This window comes from Gymnoscopelus microlampas (genome assembly GCF_963454915.1).
Source record: "Gymnoscopelus microlampas genome assembly, chromosome: 14".
Taxonomy (NCBI): Eukaryota; Metazoa; Chordata; class Actinopteri; order Myctophiformes; family Myctophidae; genus Gymnoscopelus; species Gymnoscopelus microlampas.
The window spans coordinates 14,339,737-14,365,475 of NC_139951.1; the positions used below are offsets into that span (position 1 = coordinate 14,339,737).

Below are 25,739 nucleotides of genomic sequence, written 5' to 3' on the forward strand. Positions count from 1 at the left end.
TGGGACCTCGGTAGCACAATCGATGAAGGGGCGGTCCCTTTTTTCAAGTTACTTAGCAGGTGATTGGATGGGACCGCCTGTCTACCAATCATATTGACGTGTCTACATGACGTATAGTAGCTGCGCCAGCAGTAGTTCTTTTGTATACTATTCAATCATGATGAATCGTGAAAGCACTACAACGCAATAAGCGATTCTAGATGGCGCCACATCCGGTCTCGCCGAGATCCCGCCCCTAGCAGCCGCTGATTGGTTCGCAACACGCCACGGTGCGGAGTAGCTCTACTCTCTGAGCGATCCCAGATGGGGGCGGTATTGTGAACCTGTGAAGTCAATACCGCCCCCATCTGGCGGAGTCAGGTTAAGAACCATATGGATTGACAATCCACTGCCACACGTCCATTTTAAGTTATTTCCAAAAAGCTGCTCTAAATTATGCCTAATCTTAAAATTTGAAAAATATATTAAGTCAGCACTTGTTAAAATGCCCCTTAGATTAAATAATAACAATCCAGAAGACACACTCCAGAAAGCCATAAGGTAAATGCAGACCTGACATGCTTTTGCATAGAAGTGCTGAAAATTGCATGGAGTTTGACAAGCATTGATGACCCAGGAACTGGACAGAACACGGCGCACATTGACAACCTCCAGCAGTCACTTAAAACACTGTTAAGAAGTTGAACGTCAGTAACACCGATCCTTGAAGCGCACTGCTCTGTTTCTGATACGCCCCCAGGGTGAAGATGTGTGGTGGGCAGGTGCATGGGTGTCATGCGGCGTATATGGGCGTGTTCCGGTGTGTGGGCGTGTTCCGGTGTATGGGTGTGTTCCGGTGTATGGGCGTGTTCCGGTATATTCCGGTGTATGGGTGTGTTCCGGTGTATGGGCGTGTTCCGGTATATTCCGGTGTATGGGTGTGTTCCGGTGTATGGGCGTGTTCCGGTATATTCCGGTGTATGGGCGTGTTCCGGTATATTCCGGTGTATGGGTGTGTTCCGGTGTATGGGCGTGTTCCGGTATATTCCGGTGTATGGGCGTGTTCCGGTATATTCCGGTGTATGGGTGTGTTCCGGTGTATGGGCGTGTTCCGGTGTATGGGCGTGTTCCCGGTGAATGGGTGTGTTCCGGTGTATGGGCGTGTTCCCGGTGAATGGGCGTGTTTTCCCGGTGTATGGGCGTGTTCCCGGTGAATGGGCGTGTTACCGGTGTATGGGCGTGTTCCCGGTGTATGGGCAAGTTCCGACGCACAGCCTTGGTCCAGTCTAGTCTGCGAAGTCCATACACCATGACTGCTCCGTGCTCTGAGTCTGGACGCCGATGCTGGACCTCCGAGATGACGCGCTCTCGCTGTCCCTGCTCTCCAGAGAGCCCCCGTTCCCCAGCAGGCACTCCAGGCTGGTGTGTCCCACAGCGGACGTGTCTCCCAGAGGGATGTGTGCATCCAGAGCGTCCGGCCTAGCTGGTCCTGAGTCCTGGGAGGAGACGGACGTCCGCCTGGGGAGGGACGGTGGAGAGGCAGGTACAGGGTGGACGGAGAGCACAGCGTCGTCCACCGGGAGGCTGGAGGCGTCCTGTGGGAGGTTACGGCTTGGGGCGTCGGACAATAAACCCGGGACGTCGCCTTGAGTGGCTTGAGCAGAGTGGAAGTGGGTGTTGGACGGAAGGACAAGATTGGGGTAAGAACCGGGAGGTGGAGCCAAGAGACTGTGGGTGGATGTAGGGGAACTGGACGACGACAGGCTCCCACTGGGAGGCTGCAGGCACAACGTGGGCTGGGACTGGGTCATTGGGGTCAGGCTTGCACTGAGAGGCCTACCGTCAGAGTCGTCGTACCCAGCGTGAGATGCAAAGCTCTCGGGGCTCCCGCCCTGGAAAGCCGGGCTGACGCCGAGGAGAGACGGGCCAGTCCAGTGATGGGGCGTGGCGCTCCCAGAGTCGTGGTTCTGGTCCGGCCTGGAGACCGAGTCTGTGGGGTGCGACTGGTAGAAGTTAGGCGGTCCCGGGCTGGAGGACTGCGGCTGGATTCCAGTCGCACCGCTGTAGTTCCACTGGCCTCCAGGCGGGGCACTGTGGTGGCCTTCTAGGCTCCCCGTATCGTGGCGGACGTGCATGGCGGGAGTCGAGTTGTACACCATGCTGGTGGTAGCGGTTGAAGGTGAGTTGGAGACCATGTGGACCCCGTATGGATAGGAGGAGAGGGAGGCTGTGTAGTGCTGAACAGCCACCTGGGCCTGGAGGAGATGCATCATGTGGTGGAGGTCTTTGGTGAGCTGAGATACCTCCTTGTTCAAGTTGCCCATCTGTGGAGAAAGTGGCATACATTCAGATTAGTAATCATACAGAGAATAAATACACCACGCTGCTACTATTATGTCTAGCGGTTACGGCGAGGTAAAAGTTAATGACAAAAACTACCCAATTTAAAGGCCCTTTGCATAGAGGTACAAACAAATCGGCGTTTAAGTTTAACACTTTATCTCAGTCTCCTGTCCTGATGTAATTCTGATGAAAAAAGCACACCAAACAATTCATAATCCTCTGTGACTCCGAGCAGAAGTGGCCTCCTTCCTATAGGCCTTGAGGCCCAGGGGGAGACGGAGGGGGCCTGTAAGTGACGCAAATAGGGAAGGAAGATGACAGAAACGGGGGAAACAAAAGGAAAAAGGGGGGCAGAGAGGCCGAGTGAGGGGATGAGTAACGTCGGGTTGTCATAATTCTCTCTCTCTCCCCCCCCCCCCCCCTCTCTCTCTCTCTCTCTGCCTTGTCGAGTCAGCGCAGCAGACGTTCCTCTGCATTGCAGAAGCATCCTGCTGATTCATTTATATCTACCTCAGACAGCGCCTACCTGGTTCCATCCGGATCTGTGTGCGCTGCACCTGCCTTCCCTCTATTTACGTACATCCACCTCACACAGTAAAAATACATGGTCTTGATTTAACTCCCGAGAGTGTACAAATGGAACCAAAATGTACACTCTTGGGAGTTACGCATGTGTTACATCATCACTGAGGATTTTGCTGGGGAAACACTCGGATACACGGATCAACTCGCACCTTTCTCGCTGCACATTTTCCTTGTTGATAATATTTGACGAGACACAGAAATGAATGAACGAAAATGGACGGGCACGATGACCAGAAAATAATGCAAACTACTCTGAACTACTGCAAAGCCATATTTTTGATTAATTGGGAAAGTGCTGAAATGTGTGAAACCACGTGCACTGTCGGGGTAACTACCACTGTAGACACACAGATTTTGCGAGAGAAACAAGCAACCAGGTCTAAGCCCAAAAGAAGCGACTGGGCCACATGAGCAATTTCAACATATACATTGGCTAATTGAAAATAGCCGATCTACAAGCTCACAACGATGCGACACGTTGTTGATTTTTTTGTTTTTGTTACATTCTTAAGGCAATAATTTGATTACTGGCGGAAAGATGCTAATGTATTCGGTAGGAGACTCAAAGGAGAGACTCTTTGAGTCTCATACCGGAGAGACCGCCAGTCAACAAATTATTGGCTTAGGAATGCGACAAAAGTTTAAAAAAACTCCATGAATTCAATGCTTCATTTGGAGTGTAATTGATAGAAAATAAGCCATTTTTGGGGTTAACTACTCCTTTAACTACTACAGAAGAGGATGCGCTCATTAAGATCTACAGACTCTGTGAAGAGGCACGTGTGTGAAACAAAGCCCCTTGTAAAGGTCTGGATGAGTTGTCAGGTAGAATACCCATGAGCTTACAGCAAAAGCAATTAAGCGGTCTTTACCTTTTGTAACTACATATCTGTGAGAGTGTCCCCCCCCCCCCCCCACACTGACACAGCTGAAGAATAAGTACAGGGCTGGGTGGGAGCTAGACAATGAGATGAGACTCTGTCCCTGTCCACTACTAATAGCCAAGAATAGACAGACTCTGTGCAACTCAAGAGCAAACCTAATCTTAGTCCATATATCCCCATCCGACACAAAAGTGGTCTCCGGGTTCATTTTTAGTCAGGGTGGTGGTGCCTGGCTCACAGTTGAAACCCTCCGCTCTACACACCAAATCCCGTCGGCTGAAAATAGGTGATCTACGAGCTCACCAGTGGTGTAAAGTAACTAAGTATATTTACTCAAGTACTGTACTTAAGTTCAATTTTGAGGTATTTTTTACTTTACTGGAGTATTTCCAATTTTCAGTACTTTTACTTGTACTCCACTACATCTCAGAGGCAAATATTGTACTGTTACTCCACTACAATTATTTGAAAATTTTAGTTACTAGTTCCTTTGTAGATTTTGATCATTATTACAAAACATACATCAACCACTTCAGCGGCAGCCCTATATACATTTTGGCTGCCGATCTACAAGCTCAATGCGTCGCATCGCGACGCATTGTGAGCTTGTAGATCTGCTATTTTCAAAAGATTTTTATACATTTGAAAACTTTCAATTCTGCATGAGTACTTTCTACTTTTGGTATTTTAAGTACATTTTGATACCAATACTTTTGGACTTTCACCCAAGTAAATTTGTCATTTCTGACTTTTACTTGTAACAGAGTATTCCTACATTGCAGTATTGATACTTTTACTTAAGTAAGAAATGTGAGTACTTTTTCCACCACTGGAGCTCACAGTGTGCCACGTTGCGACCCGTTGTGAGCTTGTGGATCTGCTATTTTCACGGAATGTTTGCCGCAGAATAGGGACACTGGGGTTCATGCGGTTAAAAAGCGCAGTAGGTTTATTCAATGAGCATGAGAATGTGTTGTTTGCAGTGATGTCATCAATGCACCCCCATGGTATGCAAGGTCAAAAAATAGAAATGACAAAAAGAGACAATTAGAGAGAGAGAAACGTTTGCAGCAGTAGAGAAACGTTTGCAGCAGATATAAATAGCAGCAGATATAGAATCACAGTCTTTTGTCATAAATGGATTTGGAGTTTCACCCCCAAACCTCCTCTTAGAAAGGAAGGATTGCATGTTTCGATTTCACTTTACTTTTAGTTTGGTTTCAAGGTATATTTTACAGTAAAAAAAAATCTGGAAATGTCTAGTTCTAGACATAACTATTTACTAGACAAAAACTATTCTAGTTTTAGTTGATTTTTGCAACAACGGAATCGCTTTGATAGCCTATAACCACTTAAGCCCTATATACCCAGTGAAAATATAGCTCATCTACAAGCCCACAACCTGTTTATCTTGCTATTTTTAAGAAAGATTGAGAATATTGTCGCCTATAATGAAATGCCCAAAATAGGGACACCAGGTTGAAAGTGTAAAATAATTGTGAAATTGCCTACACTTTGCTAAGTATGTACAGTATGTGTACTGTATGCACAGTATGCGTGTGCGTGTGCAAGGAGATGGCTGTGCTTCTTCAGTCAATAACACTCAATAACTCCTTAACTCCCTCCAATCCTCGACCCCCCTCACCAGCCAAGACAACTCCTTGACCACGCCTGCCCCCCATGATATAGCATGTTGATCCTAAATAACAATCACAGGACTAGATCCTAATTGTGTTTCTATGATCTTCCTGTTTGTTTGAACAGGAAGATAGAACCTTATATGGTAGGTAACCTACTAAGATCTCTCGGGTAACCCTATCCTCAACTCAGAGGGGCTGATTAACCAATCAAACCCTCTATTCTTAGAGAAACGAACTTGAGTTACAACTACTTGCATCACTTCTTCCCGTCTACACCAAATGTCTCTGCCAAAAATAGCTCTATTATATCTAGGTTGTGAGCTGCTATTTTTGGCTACCCCCCCCCCCTCTCTCAGAATATGGATGCTGGTGTTCAAGTGGTTAAACACCATAGCCGCGGGAAGACCTTTTAGGTTAGGGGTGCGGTATGCGCACCCGTGCACGCGCGGTTCTGGGCGGATTGGGTTAGTTTTTTTCCCCAGTTTTTGGTTTCTTTATTTCGGTTTTAGGGGTAGGATTAGGGTTAGGTTAGAGTTATGTTATTTAATTCTTATTTTTGCCTGATTTTACCGATTTATTATCAAAAAAATCACACCCAGTGTGAAGTGGGCGGTGTGTGGTCATCACAACATGACTCACTTTAAAAAAAGGATAAATTACTTTTTTTAAAGTCCATACTGCTATTCATAGGGCTGCACATGTGTCATGTGTTTCGCTAGCCAATCACAGTCCTGAATTTGCAAAGTCAGCCAATCACATTACAGTTAGTGGTGATGACACTAGCTGTAATGTGATTGGCTGATATGAAAAAAGTATCGATTTGCATTAACAATGGAAGGGTTAGGGGGTACACACATTTTTTGGTCGGTGTCCAAAACTCACTTATAGGGGGCGGCTACACCGCCCCAAAAATCACACCCAGTGTGAAGAGAGTGGTGCCTTTGAAAGTGTAACTGGTTGCATCCTTGTGTTGCAATCAGCAACAATATGTTGTCACGTGACACGTGACAACATACTGTATTGTCACGTGTCACGTGAAGCTTGACCAATCATACGGACGGACATACGGACATAAGGACGGACATACGGACGGACGGACATACGGGCGGACAGACATACGGACGGACGGACATACGGACACACGGACAAAGTCAAATGTAGGAGTGGTTGGCACCACTCAAAAATAATAGGGGGGGGGGGGGGGGGCGGCCGCACCCCTACTTCCCGCGGTACTGTTAAACACTTTGAAATGTGGAATCTCTTACATGAGCCGTTCCTCCAGTTCAGCCACACAAAACATCCTCCATGTTTTACAAGCCATTCGGAATCATATCCAATTGTTACTTATGCTGAAACTGGCTGACCAATCATTCTGGTCGATGGCACAATCCATCTGCTGTGTGTGTGTGTGTGTGTGTGTGTGTGTGTGTGTGTGTGTGGTGTGTGGTGTGTGTCTGTGCATGCAGAGAGCAGTTGTATACAGAAGTACTGTCAGGGTCATTTCTAGACTTCACATGGATTATCCTCCTTCCCAGCAGTGCTAATAGCCGGTACTGTACTTGGCCTGCGTGTGCATCATGTTTTATTCGACTGACAGAGGTGTGACTGATTTATAACCCCCTGACATGCTGACAGTAAGCAAGTAAGAAGCCTTGGGAAGCAACAGTTCTCGGGACAAGTACACCCCCTGGACATGACGCAAGCTAGCTAGCGTATCACAGGGACTTAGCCCCAGTCCAACCCTCGATGCCGAGTGCCAAGCAGGGAGGTGTTGGATAGACCGTTGACTCGGCCACGGGATTGAACCCCCGACCTGAGACCTCCCAATCTCAGGGCGGACACCGCAAGGTCGCTGAGCTGGTGACTAGGTTGACAGGCCCATGATTGATTCATGAGGTCATAACACCAGTGGTGGAAAAAGTACTCACATTTGTGTACTTAAGTAAAAGTATCAATACTGCAATGTAGAAATACTATGTTACAAGTATGAGTCCGGAACACAAAATTGACTTGAGTAAAAGTGCAAAAGTATTGGTATCAAATGTACTTAAAGGGTCTACACCATGAATTTTAACTTTTTCTTCATTTTTGTGTGTTTTTGGTCTCCCCCACCTCTCTTCTGTTCCAACAAATACCCGACTTCGAGCATGCAGGCTTTCATAGGCTATCTGTGGTTTTCATGTAAATTCGTCTGAAAACAGTCCGTCAGATTTGTTCCCCCACCCTACGTCACGTCTGGGAACAATTCCTCCCGTTTTTCAGTTCTAACCAAAAAAAAAAAATCCAAAAAAAAAAAAAAAAATTTTTTTTTCATTTTTATTTTTTTTTAAATTTTTTCTTATTTTTTTTTTTTACTTTTTCCACACAGAACCAGGACATGACATGCATACAAACTGGCTCAATAGCGCCCCGTGCCAAACAGGACAATGTGGTATTGCAGGTGAAAGTGCTTTATAAGCCAGAGAGAAGTTAGTTGGAATGAGTATATCTGAGGCTTGATTTAGGCTCAAACCTTTTGAAAAACGTTTGAGGGACATAAACAATATGATATCAAATATTATTATTATTTTTTAAATTCATGGTGTAGCTCCTTTAAAGTACCAAAAGTAGAAAGCACTCATGCAGAATGTCCCATTTCACAAGTTTTCAAATGTAGAAAATGTGTAAAAAACCTTTTGAAAATAGCAGATCTACAAGCTCACAATGGGTCGCATCGCGACACATTGTGAGCTTGTAGATCAGCTATTTTCAAATGGCCGAAATGTATATAGGGCTGAAGTGGTCAATGTATGTTTTGTAATACTAATCAAAATCTACAAAGTAACTAAAGTTATCAAATAATTGTAGTGGAGTAAAAGTACAATATTTGCCTCTGAGATGTAGTGGAGTAGAAGTGAAAGTGCAGAAATTTGGAAATACTCAAGTAAAGTAATAAATGCCTAAAAAATGTACTTAAGTACAGTACTTGAGTAAATTTACCCCCCCCCCCCCCCCCCCGTCATAGCGGGTGGCAGTGAGGTCACACCACCATCTCCACGCTCACAACCTCATCCATCCTCCATCACTTTCAGTCTCACATGCTGTGGTGAAGTTCTTTGCGACACACATATAGTTTCATTTGTATTGTTCACTCTTAATTCAGAATGTGTGAATTGTGTCAGAAACATGCTGTATATATAAGTGTGGTTTATTTGCTGTAAGGATTAATAATCTGCTATGGTTGCTGTGGGTTGCACTGAGGCAAAAGTACTAGTATTGCGCTATCCGTCTCAAATGTAACCTGATCCTTTTGGACATGATGATGGGAGTTGTCCCTGATAACAGTGATGGAGTATATTCATCATCTGAGACACGTATGCAGGTCTAACACAAGGCTCTATACAAGAATATTATTTTTCAAAGGGGAGAGGACGTGTCAGGAGTTAATTTAATACATAACTTATTAATACTTAATATTTAATAATGTAATAGCTGTTGTCAGAGTCAGAGGCCGGTCTTTGACATCAGTCATCTATGACAAAAGTACTACTGTATGATGAAATAAGTACCCATTACCAGAGGACTATGACATCAGTACTCTCAAGAAACAGATGCACACACAAAGACTCATGTCAGTTCTTATCGACACAGATACTGCAGTGCTGCTATGGCAACTGAATCACCCCCCCCCCCCACTCACACACACAGATTCCTGGAATTAGATGGTTGGATGATGCAGACATACTGCCGACAGTACTATGTCACACTTCGCGGACATGAAGTTCTTGCTCCAGTTCGTCATGACAATGGTTGACCACAATTTCCCACGGCTGACGGATGCTAATAGTCATTGTGGCTGTACTTCCAGACATACACATACTGGAACAAAAAACTTTGCCGATTTGCTCTGTGCATGATATCATTCTTTTTGCTTCAGCTGAGCTGGCAAATGTCAGTGGTAGACGGTAACTAAGTACAGTTACTTGTAGTACTTAATTACGTTTTTGGAGTGAAAAAAGAAAAGGTCTGGGTGCTTGGAAGTTCAAAAAAGTGTGGTAGGGGACTGAAAACTTGCAACAAAGGAAAAAAAAACAAGGCGCTCTTCTGTGCTCTATAAAGGCTTTTACATTTTTTTTTCACCAGAAGTTATCCTGACGTAACTCGTTCATCCCCTGGGTCGCGGAAAAAAAATCTCTATGGAGAATAACATTGGGCCATCTTAGAATCGTCTCACATAAGAATTGTGGTCCAAAAATAAACAAACAGTCTCAGCGATATTGTCAGCGAGGTGGCTCTGTATTGTTTACGATAGTCATTTACTCATATTTGATACTGTCTGTTTCTGGTGTAAATTTTACTAATTCGGTGGAAGTAACATAAGCGTTTTGTCAAAGTATGAATCAAACCGCCGGGATCATTTGTTTATTTTTGTAACACAGTTCTTATTTGATGCAATATTAAACACGTCTATGGCTAAATTACGTCAGACTTCGGTGCTCTATTGATGTGGCTAGTTCATAATAGAATTTGTTAAAAACTGGGATAACCCACGCGTATCGGCTAGCACGGCCTTCTTCAGGGCATTTTTGGAGTCGTTTATTTTTTGCAAGCAGCAACAGATCCAGTGTGGAAAGTAATCTCCTGGGCTTCTCAGCTGGTAACAAGGCCCTCATTGGAAACAAGACCGCAAGGACCTGTTAGACAAAGTATTTTAAATGTAACTGTGCTGTCTATTTTCTTGCCTAATAAAATATTCAATCAATCAATATTCAATCAAAACAAGCCAATTGTTGTTTGTAGTGTAAACCTATAGTTAAACAGGAATCCTTTCACCTTTTCATTCCTTATTTGAATGTTTGCACTACTCTTCGCGCTTGGCCATTCCATGCTGGGTAGAACGGAGTGGAGCTTCAGAAACTCCTCAAACATTTGGCCAATGTTTGACCAGTTTTTGTAGCATAGTTTGTTGGTTACTTTTGATGCAGTAATGGGTTTTTTTCTTTCCTTTTTTTTAAGGTATTAAAAATTGTCACTTTACTGTCACCTGAGGACCCCCCCCCCCCCCCCAAAAAAAAGAAAAGAAAATCATGTCGGGACACACCCACAGGTTGAGAACCACTGCTTTAGAAACATGCTCGAGCTTTTCGGTGGTTGCATGACTTGTTGCTGTGCTGGTCGTATATACAGTACCTCAATACAGTTTGAGTTCCACTCCACGATGACAAGGAACATGTTCTGTAGGACGGGGCCTGCATAATCGATGGGAATTCTGCTCCATATGGGGGTTTCAAGCCACTCCCGCGAGCGTAGCGTGTGCACGGGCCGGAGACGACCTGTTTTCTTGACATGACTGACAGGACTGCACTTCCAGTTCAATCTCCCTATCCATTGCCGTCCCGCCATACATACATGTATGAGCCTTTCATTCTTGATATCCCTGGGTGTGCGTCGTGCATCAGTATAACCCTTGAATTACCCTCTTTCACACTCAATTCCAAGTATTCTCGGACTATAGGGACTGAATGGCTCCAGCGGATCGTGGTTTCAGATCCCCCAACTGTGGATCTAGGCCAGCGGTTCTCAAAGTGGGGTCCAGGGACCATCTGGGTTCCTTGAGGGGGCTCCAATTGGACCCTTACAGGTCTGTAATGCTGTAATTAAGTAATGCTGTAAGTGTACAACTTTTACAACCCTCTCAAAGTTGTGGGATCATTGAAATTAAAAAAGTTTTTAGAACCACTGATCTAGGGTTTCCATGGAGTATTGGCAGCGGACCTTTCTCTTTCTTTCTCTCTCTCACCACCTGGTTAAGGCAGATGGCTGCACCCTCCCAGAGCGTGGTTTTTGCTTGAGGTTTGGTCCAGTTCAGTTAAAGAGGAGTTTTTCCTTGCCACCATTATCAAGTGTTTGCTCATGGGGGCATGCTGGGTCTCTGTAGTGTAGAGCATGAATAAAGCACGCATAATCCAAAGTTAAAAGGCAGGTGCTGGGCAGAGACAAATACAAAGAAAAAGCAGAGCCCGCACACTGGATCCAACTCCAAAGGTATTTTTTGGGTTGGTAATAAAAAGAATACCTTTGGAGCTGGATCCAGAGTGCAGACGTTGCTTTTTCTTCGTCTCTGTAGGGTCACTAAAAAAACTAAACTAAACTGAAAAAGAAGAAGGCATGTTGAAAGGGTGTCTGCCAAAACCAGGGCCTTTACGTTATTAGCGGCGCTCTCCGTATCTAGCGTAGTGAGGTAGGACTCAGACTACACGGCTCAGGGGTGCAACTTTTCTAACAGCGAATAATAAAGTGGTTCTTGTGAAGATTTATGTCCCTTCCATTGCAGGAAGGGACATTGAGGGGGAAATGTGAAAGCTGAATGAATAATAAATAGCCTAAATAAAAACATATCGTATTGTCTGCATCTAGAGGTACCGGAGCGCAGGAGGCAGGTTCCATCTCCGTCCCAATACATTCTACCATCCGTGATCTGTCCCATACACTGAGGACCAAGATGGAGAAGGAGTTTGATAAGACTGTTTAAGGAGGGCATAATATCACCAGTTAACTAACCACTTGAACCTTAGTGTCTCTATGCTCGGCATGTCGCACGCACCCACGCGCACGCACGCACGCACGCACGCACGCACGCACGCACGCACGCACGCACGCACACTCTAGAGACGATGGATGGAGGAATGTGTCCTATATTCCATTCTCCCCCCCGCCACATAATACACAATAATGATTAGAAAAATGAACAGTGTTGGGAAGTAACTAAAGTAATATGTAACTTAAAGTAATATTATTACCTTTTCCCAGTAACTAGTAACGTAACTAATTACTTTCACGTTTTGAGTAATAATATTACCTTTACGTTTTTTCAAAAAGTAACTTATTACTTTTTTTCACGAGCCTCTGTGGTACTCTGGGTTTGAGTGTGTTTATTTGATCCTGTGTTGTTTTTGGTCCATTGATATAATGATAGACTGGTTGGGATCGAGTTGCTATGCAGGCTGCTAGCTGATCCGGTCTAGAGCGGATACGGAAACGTTGCGCACTTGTCTGTGTGAATTATTATCAGCTGCGGAAGGGCGGGCCGCCCTTAAACCGGAACAAACAGTGTTGCCATGTCTGCTTATTATAAGCGACTTGTTAACCGATGAAGATGCGCCGTAAGCTTGTAGGTCGGCTATTTTCAATATATATATATATACTATAGGTCACTGACTGTTTGACGTCTGTTTTCTGTCTGACGCAGATTGTGTCTCATGATGAGTCATTATCTGTTTGAGCCCAGGTGTTTGAATTTGAATATTTTATTAGGCAAAAAATACATTAAATACATTTAAAATACTTGTTTCCATGGAGGTCCTTAGTATTCAATTCATAGTCGTCAAATGGTTTTCATTTAGTCTGTAAGTTATGAATTCATACACTGTAAAAGTCTTAGTGTTAATATAATTCAAATGAGTGTACAATGAGGATTTTACAATGTAGGCTGCAGAAAAGAGAAAAAAAACAACTGCTAATGTTGAAAATGCAAAGTCAGACTTTTGGGGAGAAAGGATGCAAATTACTGGGGGCGAGAAAAAAAAAGTAACTAAAATAATAAGTAACTAGGTACTTTTGGCAGGGAGTAATAAGTAAAGTAACTACATTACTTTTTAAACAAGTAATATGTAATAAGTAACATATTACTATGTTTTAGTAACTATCCCAACACTGAAAATGAATGTATGTGATACATGTACTGTACATGTATGTAGTACATACTGTACATCCGTCATGATTAGCACCCGCCAGCTGCAGGAAATTGTGCTCATCCATTGTCACGCAGGAGCAATAACGTCATGTCTGCAAAGTGTGTCACACAGCGCTGATGGATGTCACCATTATGTCAAGATCATATTGTCACTGTCACATGGAAACCTTGTGATATCCAAAACAGAAAATGGAAAAAATAAAGAACCTGTGTTCCAATGAATCCAATGTAGTTACTATTTAGCCACAAGCTCTTGTTAATACTTCATTGGCTCAATATTTATGAAACCCACACACTTAAAGGTAGGGTAAGTGATTTACTTGTGTTAAAATAAGTGTTAACTAGCTCTACATTCTGATAGTACTCATTGGTATTAGAGTGTTTGTTCAGTCTCCATGTCTCTCCAGCTCTTTATTAAACAGAAAATACATTTTCAGTTCTCTCTCCCTTTTGGCTTAAATGTTGTCACCTACCTGAAAATGTACATATATTCTCTTTAGTAAACAGAATATATGTACATTTTCAGTTCTCTCTCCCTTTTGGCTTAAATGTTGTCACCTACCTGAAAATGTACATATATTCTGTTTACTAAAGAGCTGGAGAGACCCCTGTGACCGAACAAACGCTAATTACTATCAGAATATCTCTGCTGTCCAGCACGAACCTGCTAACTCCAAAACGCTCATTGTTCAGGAAACAAAAAAACAAAATATACGTTTTTCAGGAAAAGAAAAAACTGTATATTTTTAAAACAAAGCAATACTGCCTCATCAAAGTTGGTACAGTGACTTACTTTATATATTGTCAGATACTTGCATGTGTCATTATATTATCAACACTTTACCCAAATCCAGCGCAAGTGGAGTTAGTAGTTTCAGACGAGCAGAAATCAAGCTGAAATGGAGTTAGGTGTCCAAACAACAATAGCTCCAGTCCATTCGCTAACAATGGATCTCCAAGCTCACAATGCATCACAACAACGTGTGAATTAATGCCCTGATGCTTCATGACACTTAATAGGCCTACAATAATAACAGGACTTTAAATATTACAATAACTGCAAAGCGGTAGTAGAACTAGCGCGACAGAAATGCTATATGAACGCCTTTATTCTTGTCACATTGCTCTCCTCATTAAACACTTCATAGATTTTAGAAATATAATGACTTGTTTTCATAACATTAGCGTCAGTGCTAAGTTTGATAAACAGGTACACTGCATAGTTTTAACAGACTACGGGGAGCTTGTTTACGCGTTCCTCCTCGATCACTGCGCAGCGTGCTCTGCTCATGCTGTTAAAAGGCAGCACTGGAGAGGAGAGGGGGGAGTTGTTTGAGGATCCAATGGAGTTGGGAGTTTTTGTCAGAGGCGCTTTTTAATACTTTTCATTGGTTCAAATGTTTAGATTTTTTACACAGACGCAAAAGGGTGTTCAATAGCGTTGATTTATGAAAAAAAAACACCGACGATAATGTACTTTAACCTTTTAACAAAAAACTGAAAAATAATAAAAAAGATTCACAAGTTTAACCACTTTAATTTAAAAAAAAGGTTTCAAAAAGCAGCTCTGCAAGCTCACAACACATTGTGATATGATATAAAAAAATGAGGTACAAGGTTTCTGCCTGACAGCAACGATATTCAATTAACTCCAAAAACTCCAAAAACCCGACACATACTTGGTAACAAATGTCTAGAGCCCTGTGTTAGATCTGTAAGCGTGTCTCTAATGAATATACTCCATCAATATATCAGGGACAACTCATCATCATGTCCAATAGGATCAGGTTACATTTGAGACAGATAGTGTAATGAAAACCTAGTTTTGACAAACAGGCCTAATATTCAGTGCAACCCAGAGCAGAGAGAAACCAATAATGTCGAGATGATGATCATTATAGCGAGGAAACCATACTTACACAGTACTGTATATTGTCACTGTTGGGCGGAAGCCTTGCATCTCCATATTTCATGTTTTAATGTTTTTTCATAAATGAGTGCCCTGTTTAGACTTTGTTGTGTTACAGTGTCACAGTGTCACACAAAAGTAGTGAGCATAGCAAATAAGCAGTTACAACTGAGTGCCTGTGAGTTAGGGCATTCACGAATAGTGATTTTTAGTATTCGAATTATTCGACCTATAAGTATTCGAATTTTTTTCATTTTTTTTTTTCAATGACATTGATGACTGGACTCAAGGAATGCGAGTTGACGTCACACCAGAGCTCACAGCTGCGTGTCTGCTGCAGAAAAGCCACTAAAAAAAAACAATCTAAAAAAAAAAAAAAAAAACTTTTTTTTTTTTTATCGAATAATCGAATAGTGGTTTGATAGTCGAATAGTCGGTTTGATAGTCGAATATTCGAATATTCGATTATTCTGTTAATGCCCTACTGTGAGTAACAGTAGAATAGCAGAAACAGGCACTTGAGGGGGAAAAAAAGATTGCCAAACCAACAAATGATAATATTTTCAGTGGAAATATCAGTATAGATGTGTTAACAGATTCAAAATGTCTAAAATGCTTAAGTATGGAATCTTTAAGGACACTTATTGTTCTCCTATAGTGTACTTCCATTAACATCATGAATAAACCAGAACATTATTTGCACTTTTAGCATATACAGTATGCATATACTGTACCTGTAAATACACTTGCCATATTTGCACTCTACCATATTTGTCTGTTTTTATCCTGTATCTATCTGCTAGATGCATGTTTCTCAGAGCAAAGTCAAATACTTTTTTATACCAGAAATACAGCTACCTTTACCTAGAGGCTGCGGTAACACTGCATCTGAATAGAGCAACAGAAAAGTCCCTTTTTTGGTACAGTCATTAATTTACCCAGAGAGATCTTGCACATGGCCTGAAAACTAGTCCCTTAAATTATGAAAATGAAAACAGTAGCATGGCCTTACTGAGAGATTCTGCTGGGAAGTAGGTTTTAAAAGACTGCAGACTTACAACAGTGACTTGGGATTTGGGGGGAAATCAAATTAAAGAAATTACTGCCACCACATATCGAATGAACTGCAGATTGTAGTGGAAATCTCCTTCAGAGGATAAGTTTCATGGAGCTTTAGTACATCATGGGTGAAATACCCCTTCAAAGAAGGCTTACTTTACCTTTTGGTTGAGTTGACTGATACTCTGGTTGACCTCCTCTGTCTCTCTCAGCAGAGAGGCATTGCCCTGTCTGGCGTCTGTGAAGAAAAGGAGAGTTAATGAGCCGACACAGTAACGCTGAAGCAGTGCACGTTCATTCATATGCGTGTGCTGGTGAACACGGATAATGAATCACAAGTGATAATTCCGAATGGCCTTAAAATGGCCTTAAAATACCTTTGTCCTTGCAAGCCTTGTGACCACTGTGATTGCTACCTGCGTAAGGAGTTGATTTCTTTCTTTGTTTCTCTCTTTCTTTGTTTCTTTCTTTCCTTCTTTCTCAGTCTAATTTCATCCACGGTCCCTTTCCATTGCAGGAAGGGACATTGAGGGGAAAATGTGAAAGCTGAATTAATAATAAAACATTTTGTCTGCATTTGAGGTGACTAGGCATGTAACGATTCACTCAACTCACAATACGATTCGAATCACAATACTAGGTTCACGATAACATTTTTCTAAATTTCTTAAACACCGAAAAGTCATTTTTTTTAAATTATTTCTCTTACAGAAATCCAGTAATTTCTTCTTTTTTTTTTTTTTTTACAATACTGTGTTTTCTCTTATCGTCTTTTAAATACAGTAGCACATTTCTTTCTTTCTTTCTTTCTCTCTCCACCAGCCTACATAAAAACACCTCATCGAGATGCGGTTCTACACAGGCTGGCAGAGTTTTTCCAGCGCCTTTGAGATCAAGCTCTCGACACACAGAAAGCCTTGGGGATCTCAGACGTCAAATCTTCAAGGTTTTAGGGTAAAAAGGCTGAAGTCGGCCCTTTAAATCACCTACACACATCAGAATATTCAGCCCAGAATGACCTCACTTAAAGCCAAGGTTAGACAACAGTGTGTCCTTTTGCAGGCTCATTTCCTCCCCTCTGCCCTATCATATTCCTCCATAAAGAACAGGGCCATGTTAAGTTGGTCACGGCTTGAACCCGTCAGCTCACCTCCAGCCATCTGCCACCCGCGGGAGCCTCCTGCCAGGGGGCACGGGCAGGCAAGGCATGTCAAGTGTCTGGATGGAGGAGGTTTGGGCTTACCCTGGGCGCTGCCACGCGCGCTGGCTTCGGGCCTGTTCTGCTCCACGTGGAAGTGGAACGTGCGTCCGTTGTCTTCGATGCCATCAACCACCCTGGCGAGGGGTGAAAAGGGGAAAGGAGGAGATAATGTAACAGCGGTGCCTTTTTCAATTATCGCCGCGTTGCCAGGTCGGCCGGCGGAGATGCCACGAGAGCGCGGCCACTGGCAGACGCCCATCTGGGGTTAACCTGAGGAGAACGGCCCCGGTGCCCATCTGGATGGCCGGACACCTGAGCCCTCCGAAAGCACCTCAGAACCCGCATGTGGGCCTCGCTTGATAGCTAAAGCGATACATTATGAATATGGATGATAGCTGGGGAAGGTCCACAAGGTGCTCACTTAATCAGGTGTGGTGAGATCGGCTGACATTATGCGGTGCACACACACACACACACACACCATCCACTTAAGTGGTTCTGCTTTTCAGCAGTGAAAAGCTTCCACATTGTTAAGTGTTTCCACGGGGATCGAAGTTCACCTTCAATTTCACGTTCACTTCAGTTAGTAGCCTAACAATTCTTTTCTTAGCCATGGAGTGATATAGAACTGTACAAATACATCAGACTTCACAGCCTTGGTACATGGTTAGTATACCACACCTATCAATAAATCAAATAAATCTGTTCTATTTTATTTATATTGCTATAGTGTACATTGCATATTGCTTTTTAAATTGCTTTTATGTTGCATATTGTATATCGTCGCTGTCATGTCCAAAACCATTACCTTTCAGGAATGGAACAAAAAAATGCAGAAGTAGCTAAAATAGCTGATCTACAAGCTCACAATAGCGACCCGTTGTGAGCGGTTCAATTCCGGCAGGAGTTCTATGCTCTCCCTCTGGCCTGAGGTTTTCTGTCTCACCACTATCTTATCTACAAAACGTTTACATCATATACATAAAAAAAACACTTCTGTCATACCTGGGACTAAGATCAGGAGGTCCAAAGCAGGTGACGGTCGGGATGAGCAGCTGAGAGGGCTTCTCCTCCGGGCCAGGGGTCACAACGGCAGGCCCGGGGGCCGCCGGAGGGGGAGGAGAGGGTTCGCCGTGGTCCGTTTTGGGCTGCGACTGTGGGGATTGGGTCGGGGTCTGGCCCAGGACGCCTCGGCTGAGGTTGGGCGAGCGGCAGCGACGCAGGGCGTTGAACTGGCGCAGCTCGTCTCCCAGGAGGTTCCCCATGGAGGTGCGGCGGACGGGGCTGCTCAGGCTGGGCAGCAGGAGGTTGGGACGGGAGCGCGCCGACGGAGAGACGTGGAAAAACTCGTCTCCGTCGGCGTCGCCTTTGGTCTCCACGATGGACGGGAGTTTGTGCTCCGAGGACACCCGCGTGTTCTGGAAGACAGGAATTACATTACGTGACAATAGTGGGTTGTCGGAACCTTTTGGGGTAGATTTGCACATGCTCACGCACGCACACACATATACACACACACACACACACACACACACACACACACACACACACACACACACACACACACACACACACACACACACACACACACACACACACACACACACACACACACACACACACACACACACACACACACACACACACACACACACAAACAAGCCCTGTACAAATTCGGGGCTTGTGTACAAAGTACATCAGTCACTATCATACAAATGTAATAAACAAATGCAGGGCACATACTGTACCACTTATTGACACAATATAAGAGCATATAAAAAAAGGGGTGGGGGGAGACTTAAACAAGCAGATTCAAATGTACACTCAAAGGATACACATTAACATATATGCACTCTAATAAAATACCTTTATTATGGTATGAGGTCACAACACTACTTTGCAATCAGTTGCCCTCTTTTACCACTTGGGGATGTTTCTGAATAATCCAACCAAAAATATTAGCCTTTTTTTGATTGTATCTGAATTACCTGGTTTATGGACAGATTGGACATCAATATGGACAGACCCTTTAATTGTATTGGAAATTGTTCTTCAATCAGCAACTGAATTAGACTTCAAACTCCCGCCCACATTATTGCTGCAAGCAGTACAGTGTCACCTTCAGTGACAGACGTGAAGTGGCTACTGTACTGTACAGTATTTTAATAACAACGACAGGAAACATGGGCTGGCTGGCTACACATGTGGTGAGGTAAAGTAGCTCATAAGGTTTCCCATTAGGAGAGCTATTGACCCAGTTAGATAGCCAACCCCAGGGAGCTGCGGCTTTCTCTCTGATACTAATGAGTTCCAACCTGTAGGGGAAGTCCTAGTACCAACCCTCCCAGAGAGGATGATGGCAACATGGCCCAGAAAAACAGGAGGGGTTTACCTTGAAAAAACAGGCACACACCCTTGAAATAATTCTCCCCGCCGATCCCTGCTGTGGGTCTCTCTGGCTACATTAACCCATTTGAACCCTAGTGTCCTCATTCTGGGGGCGAACATCCTGTGAAAATAGCTGATCTCGTGACGCTTTGTGAGCTTGTCCATCGGCTATTTTAGCTGAAGAGATTAGTTATAGAAGGGAAAAAAAGGAGCGGACCAATTATAGAGCCCTGGGGGGACCCCGGTCAACTAAGTACGCATATAGAGGTGGTTAAGTGGTTAACCACTTTAACCCTGGCGTTCCTATTTTGGGCATGTCCATTATAGGCAGAAATTGGGTAAACTTTTCCAACATTTATCAGAAATTTCTATGTATTAAAAAAACAAAAATAGATAAAATAGCAGATCCGTAAACTCACAGCTTGTAGATTGGCTACTCTTACATCTCGTCATACCATGAAGAATAAAGTGCTTAAACAGTTGTGTCATCACCTGTGACAGTGGTCTATTAATAATGATCAATTAGAAGTGCCAGGTGAGTTTAGGAAACACCTGAGCGTTAGAAAACACCTGAGTGTTAGGAAACACCTGAGTGTTAGGAAACACCTGTCTTGTGGAAAAGGTAAAATGATGATCAGACACACTGTACACACCTCTGAATGAGAGAGAACACAACCTTCACAGCACATGTTGTTTAGAAGGCAAACACAGCTGAAGGCAATAACGTTAAGTGCGGGCGTGTGTCATTTATATGTGCCTGCATGGACAGCTCCTGTACAGTTAATATCATGCTGGAGCACAGAAACACTTAAATGAAACACAAATTGTATTTATTACCTTCAGCTGTGTTTACCTGTCAAATGGCTGCTGTGTTAATTGAAGTATGATAAAAAAAAACTTACATGTGGAAGCCTGGGGGACCTTGAGAACCTGGAGTGACCCTGCAATGACAAAGATAACAGATTATGACCTGAAGCATGTTGTATAGGCGTAGTAACGGTTGAAACCTCTGTTCATGTATTCATCTTCATTCATTCCCTCTTTATTGAAACCGGGGTGAGGGGGCAGACCAACACAAATATATCTTGGTCATGTATCCATCCACAGTTAACAACACAATACACGTAGGGTTGGTCAATATTTTCATATCATATTGATATTGTGATATTAGACTAGATATTGTCTTGGATTTTGGATATTCTAATATGGTGGTTCCCTTTTTTTTAAGTCAACATTACAGTAAAGTGTAATTATGTTCTATTATTTACCTTTACCCGCTTAGTTACTGTATATAAGCATTACCGATGGTTATTTATCAAACACCTCATTGTATTAACATTTTGTTAAAGTACCAATAGTAATGCTCAAAAACATAGTGATATTTAACATTGTACATGTTACCCAGCCCTAAGTACACACAATTGTCTTCTATTGGCAGCGGTTTCCCATAGGCTAACATCTGAACAATCCTTATGCCAGTGACCATCTGAGCTTAATCCCATAATTGTGCCTACATTTTGCTCTTGATGGCAGCAAAAGATTCCAAGGAGAATTAGTCTTTCCGCCGGCATGCGGGCAAATTACTAGCAATTTGCCCCAATTACCAGCTGGAGGGATGACACGTGAGGCAGTGACAGCGTGAGGCCTTCCGTCAGGCTCAATGTGTTCTGCCTCTGACAACATGACTTTAATGGATTTGACACGTACATATATAGCATCTGTCTATATCTATGACATCACATGCTGTGCCCTGTGCCAGAAGCCATGCTATCACTAAGGACATGCCACAAAGAACTTGCACGTGTATGAATGCTTTTGGAGCCGGCGACAGCCAGCGAGGAAAAAAAATGTGAAAAACAGAAAATCTAACAAAACGTCTCTGTCGGTGTCCAAAACCGTTTTCTGTTTCAGGAAAGGGGAAAAAAAGAACCTGTGTTCCAATGGATACAATGTAGCTATTATTTAGTCACAAGCTCTTGTTAATAATACTTTTCCAAAATAAAGCCCACAGACTTAACCACTTTCACTTCGATTGACGCATTGCGAGCTTATACAGAAGATCGGCTATTTTCTCAACTTTTGCGCAACGCTCTTGTACGATGTAGGCCCTACATCATTCATAGGGCATTCATTTATGAAATATGGAGATAGAAGATTTCCCGGCGAAATGCTGTCTACCCTGTTCAATTTACACTTCAATAAACCCCTGCAGATTTGCTGGAAGCATTGGTTGGATGCTCTTCACGGACGGAACGTGCCAGTACTAGTGCTACTACATAGTGCATGGGGAAATAAGTCATTATAACTCTATTCGACACAGGGAGAAATTCTCCTCATCAGGAGACGTTGTCCCTGAAGCAAGACAGAATGATTAACCAGACAGATTGAGCATCAATATTCACTTAATAGAACACTAATGACACTGGTGCCCCACATAACCAAGTGGCTTAGTTATTTGAACCTATTTCAAAGGCTCCTTCCTGTCATTTACAAGTGCTTAGCTTGAGTTGTTCAAGTTTCAGGGTGTTTGTTACTCATGCATAATACAAAAGAGCGCGTAGCAACCTACAGGCTGTGTAATTCCTGTATTCCAAGCTTCCTTGGCCGCGTGCGCACAAATAAAATCCTATATTAAAATTGGCTGGCTTTCAGTGTGGAGTTTGCATGTTCTCCCCGTGTCCCCTAGTGAAGGTACCCTCACAAAAACATGCAGTAATCCTAGTCTCTATATTGCCTCCCCCTGGTCAGCCGGGGCCGCCTGATGGAGGGGAAAGGAACTGGTTGGAATAACGCTCCTCATGTATTGAAGGAGGCCTGAGCTCAGCTCTGGGCTCTCCCTAGGCTGGCAGAGGGAGAGTAGCGTGTCAAATTTATTGTGGGATAAAAAAATAAGAAAATATTGGCTGGCCGGCCGGCGGACCACGTCATCACGCTCATAACTATAACCATATAAGGAGCTACGGCAAAATATGGAGTGTGATGTTGTCTAACTTCAATGTGTCGTCATGGTATCAGGCACAAACAAATCAGTCAGCTCCATATATGGGCACAAAATGTGGCATGCCATGCCCATATATGGGCACATACTGATGACGTCAGGGATCTCCATATGGGCATAAAGGTGACATGGACTGACAGATACAGAGATCTCCATATATGGGCATATTGGTCGTATCGTCGGTGCGACGTTGGTGTGAGAGTCGCAAAATCTCCAGTGAAAAATTACCTGCGATCCCATTGGTTCACCGATCTGTCCGTCAGCCCCCGCCCCACCTCCTCCGCCATTGTGCAGCATGAGAGCCCTGACGTCACAACATTTGGAGCGACGCCCACTGCACTCTGGTTGGTTGGGGAGATGAAACACTTCCTATTCCAGGAACATCAACACGCTGGTCCAGGCTTTTATTTTTGAGCAAAACTAAAAAAATAAAAGCCTGGAGATCGAGGCTACAAGACAAATGACATACCCCCCGCGCCCCGCTGTGCTGATGTGGTCGACACCTGTGCAGCTCTTTCTGCAGAGAACGGGCAGCGGGTCCGTTGAGCAGAGAGCGCTCCTTCGCACTGTCAGGGGCAGCGGCTGCAGCCCTGGCTGCATACCTGGCTGTCCACTCTGAACAGATGGCTGCAAAGAGAGCGAGCAACTCAACCCCTGCCTCGTGCAACCTCGTGCAACCTCTATCTACTGTACCAGCCAGGATCAGGCACGGAATGTGGTCATTCCACAGTAGATAGCCATGTAGTTTTCTTTGGTTCATAGTACAAGTATAAAAATAGATAATAATTGAATGTATTCTAATCTATTTTATTCTATTCCAGACCTTCCTATTGTATTTAAATCCTTTCCATTCCAGGCCATCTCATTCTAATCATTTCTATTCACGTTCTTTCTATTCCAGACCTTTCAGCTCCATCTGGCAGCACCCAACGTGACAACCAAAAACCATCTGGTAAAGAATAAGGGGCAGACACAAATGTCCCATCCTTCGTGTTGCAATCAGACAGAATAAATGAGGAAACTCTTCTCAGACGCCCCCCACCCCCCGAGCCACAACAGGAACGACTGGTAAGAAATTACATCATGCTTGGAATTGAGGGAAGGATCTTTTGTCCCCGATATTCATCCGTCAGTGCGTTTCATTTGTCGTGGTGTCTAAGGACAAGTACCCTCCAGACCAGACAGACAGCAGGGGAATCTTTCAGGAGTCAAGTCACACGTCACGGATTTGTGTTGATGATTAGTTTTGATGGCGCAACGCTGCGTCCAAATCCCATGGGAGCCACGGGGACACTGCCCGTCCTAAATCAATACGACTTCTATTCGATTTGTCACTTAGGGCGGAACGAGTGTCAGGGGAAGCGACAAACACGCAGTAGAAGACAAACGACTGAATGCTGCTGTGTTCTATTCACAGTATGTTGCATTCAACTGATTTGATTAATTCAAAAAGTCTGTTTTAAAAACACTCTGTCACAAGTTTAAAGCACAATGTTAATGGGCTTATAAATCCTCCATGTACTTGACCACAGTATGGGATAGAGTGTAACATCTTTTTAGAAAGGCTTTCTATGGCGGTCTATGGTGAATCCCACAAGTCCACATCTCTACATGCAAACCTTTAGCCTACAGTCTTAGGTGCGTGTAGGCTACTTTAAGGTTAACGACTGCTTTCTTTTTTTAAACTACATTTTTATCCCACGATTTTGTAACCCATTTTTCACCCAGTGCCAATGCCTAAGCTTGTAATCCTGGGCACTACTCTCCCTCCGCCAGCCTGGGGAGAGCCCCGAACTGAGCTCATGCTTCCTTCGACGCATGAGGAGTGAGCAGGCCGCTTCTTATCACCTGACAGGGGGGAGTTTCCCCGGTTGGACGTAGCGCATGGAAGGAACACGTTATTCCAACCAGTTCCTTTCCCCTCCATCAGGTGCCCTGGCTGACCAGGGGGAGGCATTATAGAGACCAGGATTACTGCATGTTTTTCATGAGGGTACCTACTCTAGGGGACACGGGGAGAACGTGCAAACTCCACACAGAAAGGCCCTTTCGCCCTGTAGCAGATAATAACATGTGTGCTTAAGGAACTGTGTGTGTGTGTGTGTGTGTGTGTGTGTGTGTGTGTGTGTGTGTGTGTGTGTGTGTGTGTGTGTGTGTGTGTGTGTGTGTGTGTGTGTGTGTGTGTGTGTGTGTGTGTCCAGGGACCCCAAGCCAGAACCACGCTGCTGAAAAGCATACAAGCGCATACTGCACGTGCATGTTCGTTGGTGCATGCCACTGAATGGCTATACCTCGTCCTGGCTGCCCTCGCGCAGGTTGTAGGTGAGGTTTTGGTGGATGTCGTTGGAGAAGACGCTGGCGTACTCGGGGTAGAGCTCCAGCACCTCCCTGAGGCCGCGCACGCAGATGTACTGCAGGTCGCAGTAGGTCAGGGCCTTCACGTCCGCGTTGGTCTTGATGACCTTGTCGGTGGGGGGAAGGTCCGAGCCGATCAGATCCCCTTTACCTATACGGGTCAAAACCAAAGCACCTGTTGTTAACTGGATCAGTGTCTATAACTATGTTATATAGTGTCTATGTTATAGACACTATGAATGAAATACCTTATGGCAACCCACCAGGGTTATTGTAGTAGACTGAAATAAACTGAAATAAATATTTTAATGAGGCCTTACAAAACAAAAAAACTATAACTAACCAAAACTGTATTGTGTTTTTACTAATGTCCTAAGCTTTAGTCTTTGTCAAAAATCTTCAAAAATAGAATATAATAATATTTTTCTGACCTAGACGAAACTTGCCCCTGACTAATATTACACATACAATAAAATTAACATATTACCAAAAAAAAACAAAAAACTAAGCCTTTTCCAAACATAAAAAGTTAACTAAACTAGTAATCCCGCTTTAAAAACATATCAAAACTAAACTGAAATTGAAAACCAATAGTAGAAACAAAACAAAACAAAAAAACTAATGAAATATTCAAAACAAAAGTAACCTTTCCCTAGATACTGAAAG

General features: G+C 43.6%; 1 protein-coding gene across 1 annotated transcript in view; it reads right to left on the minus strand.

The window, feature by feature from the left end:
- Positions 1-1,119: 1,119 nt before the first annotated feature.
- Positions 1,120-25,739, minus strand: part of LOC311059964 (voltage-gated delayed rectifier potassium channel KCNH4-like) — a 95,456-nt gene continuing 70,836 nt past the window's right edge. Inside the window, exons 11-16 of the mRNA XM_084078085.1 lie at positions 25,010-25,224; positions 20,623-20,661; positions 18,338-18,750; positions 17,375-17,466; positions 16,293-16,369; positions 1,120-2,303 (exon numbers count right to left, since the gene is read on the minus strand). Coding sequence (XP_083934211.1) covers positions 1,266-2,303; positions 16,293-16,369; positions 17,375-17,466; positions 18,338-18,750; positions 20,623-20,661; positions 25,010-25,224 — 1,874 coding nt within the window. The 3' untranslated portion in view covers positions 1,120-1,265. The remainder of the gene's footprint in view (positions 2,304-16,292; positions 16,370-17,374; positions 17,467-18,337; positions 18,751-20,622; positions 20,662-25,009; positions 25,225-25,739) is intronic.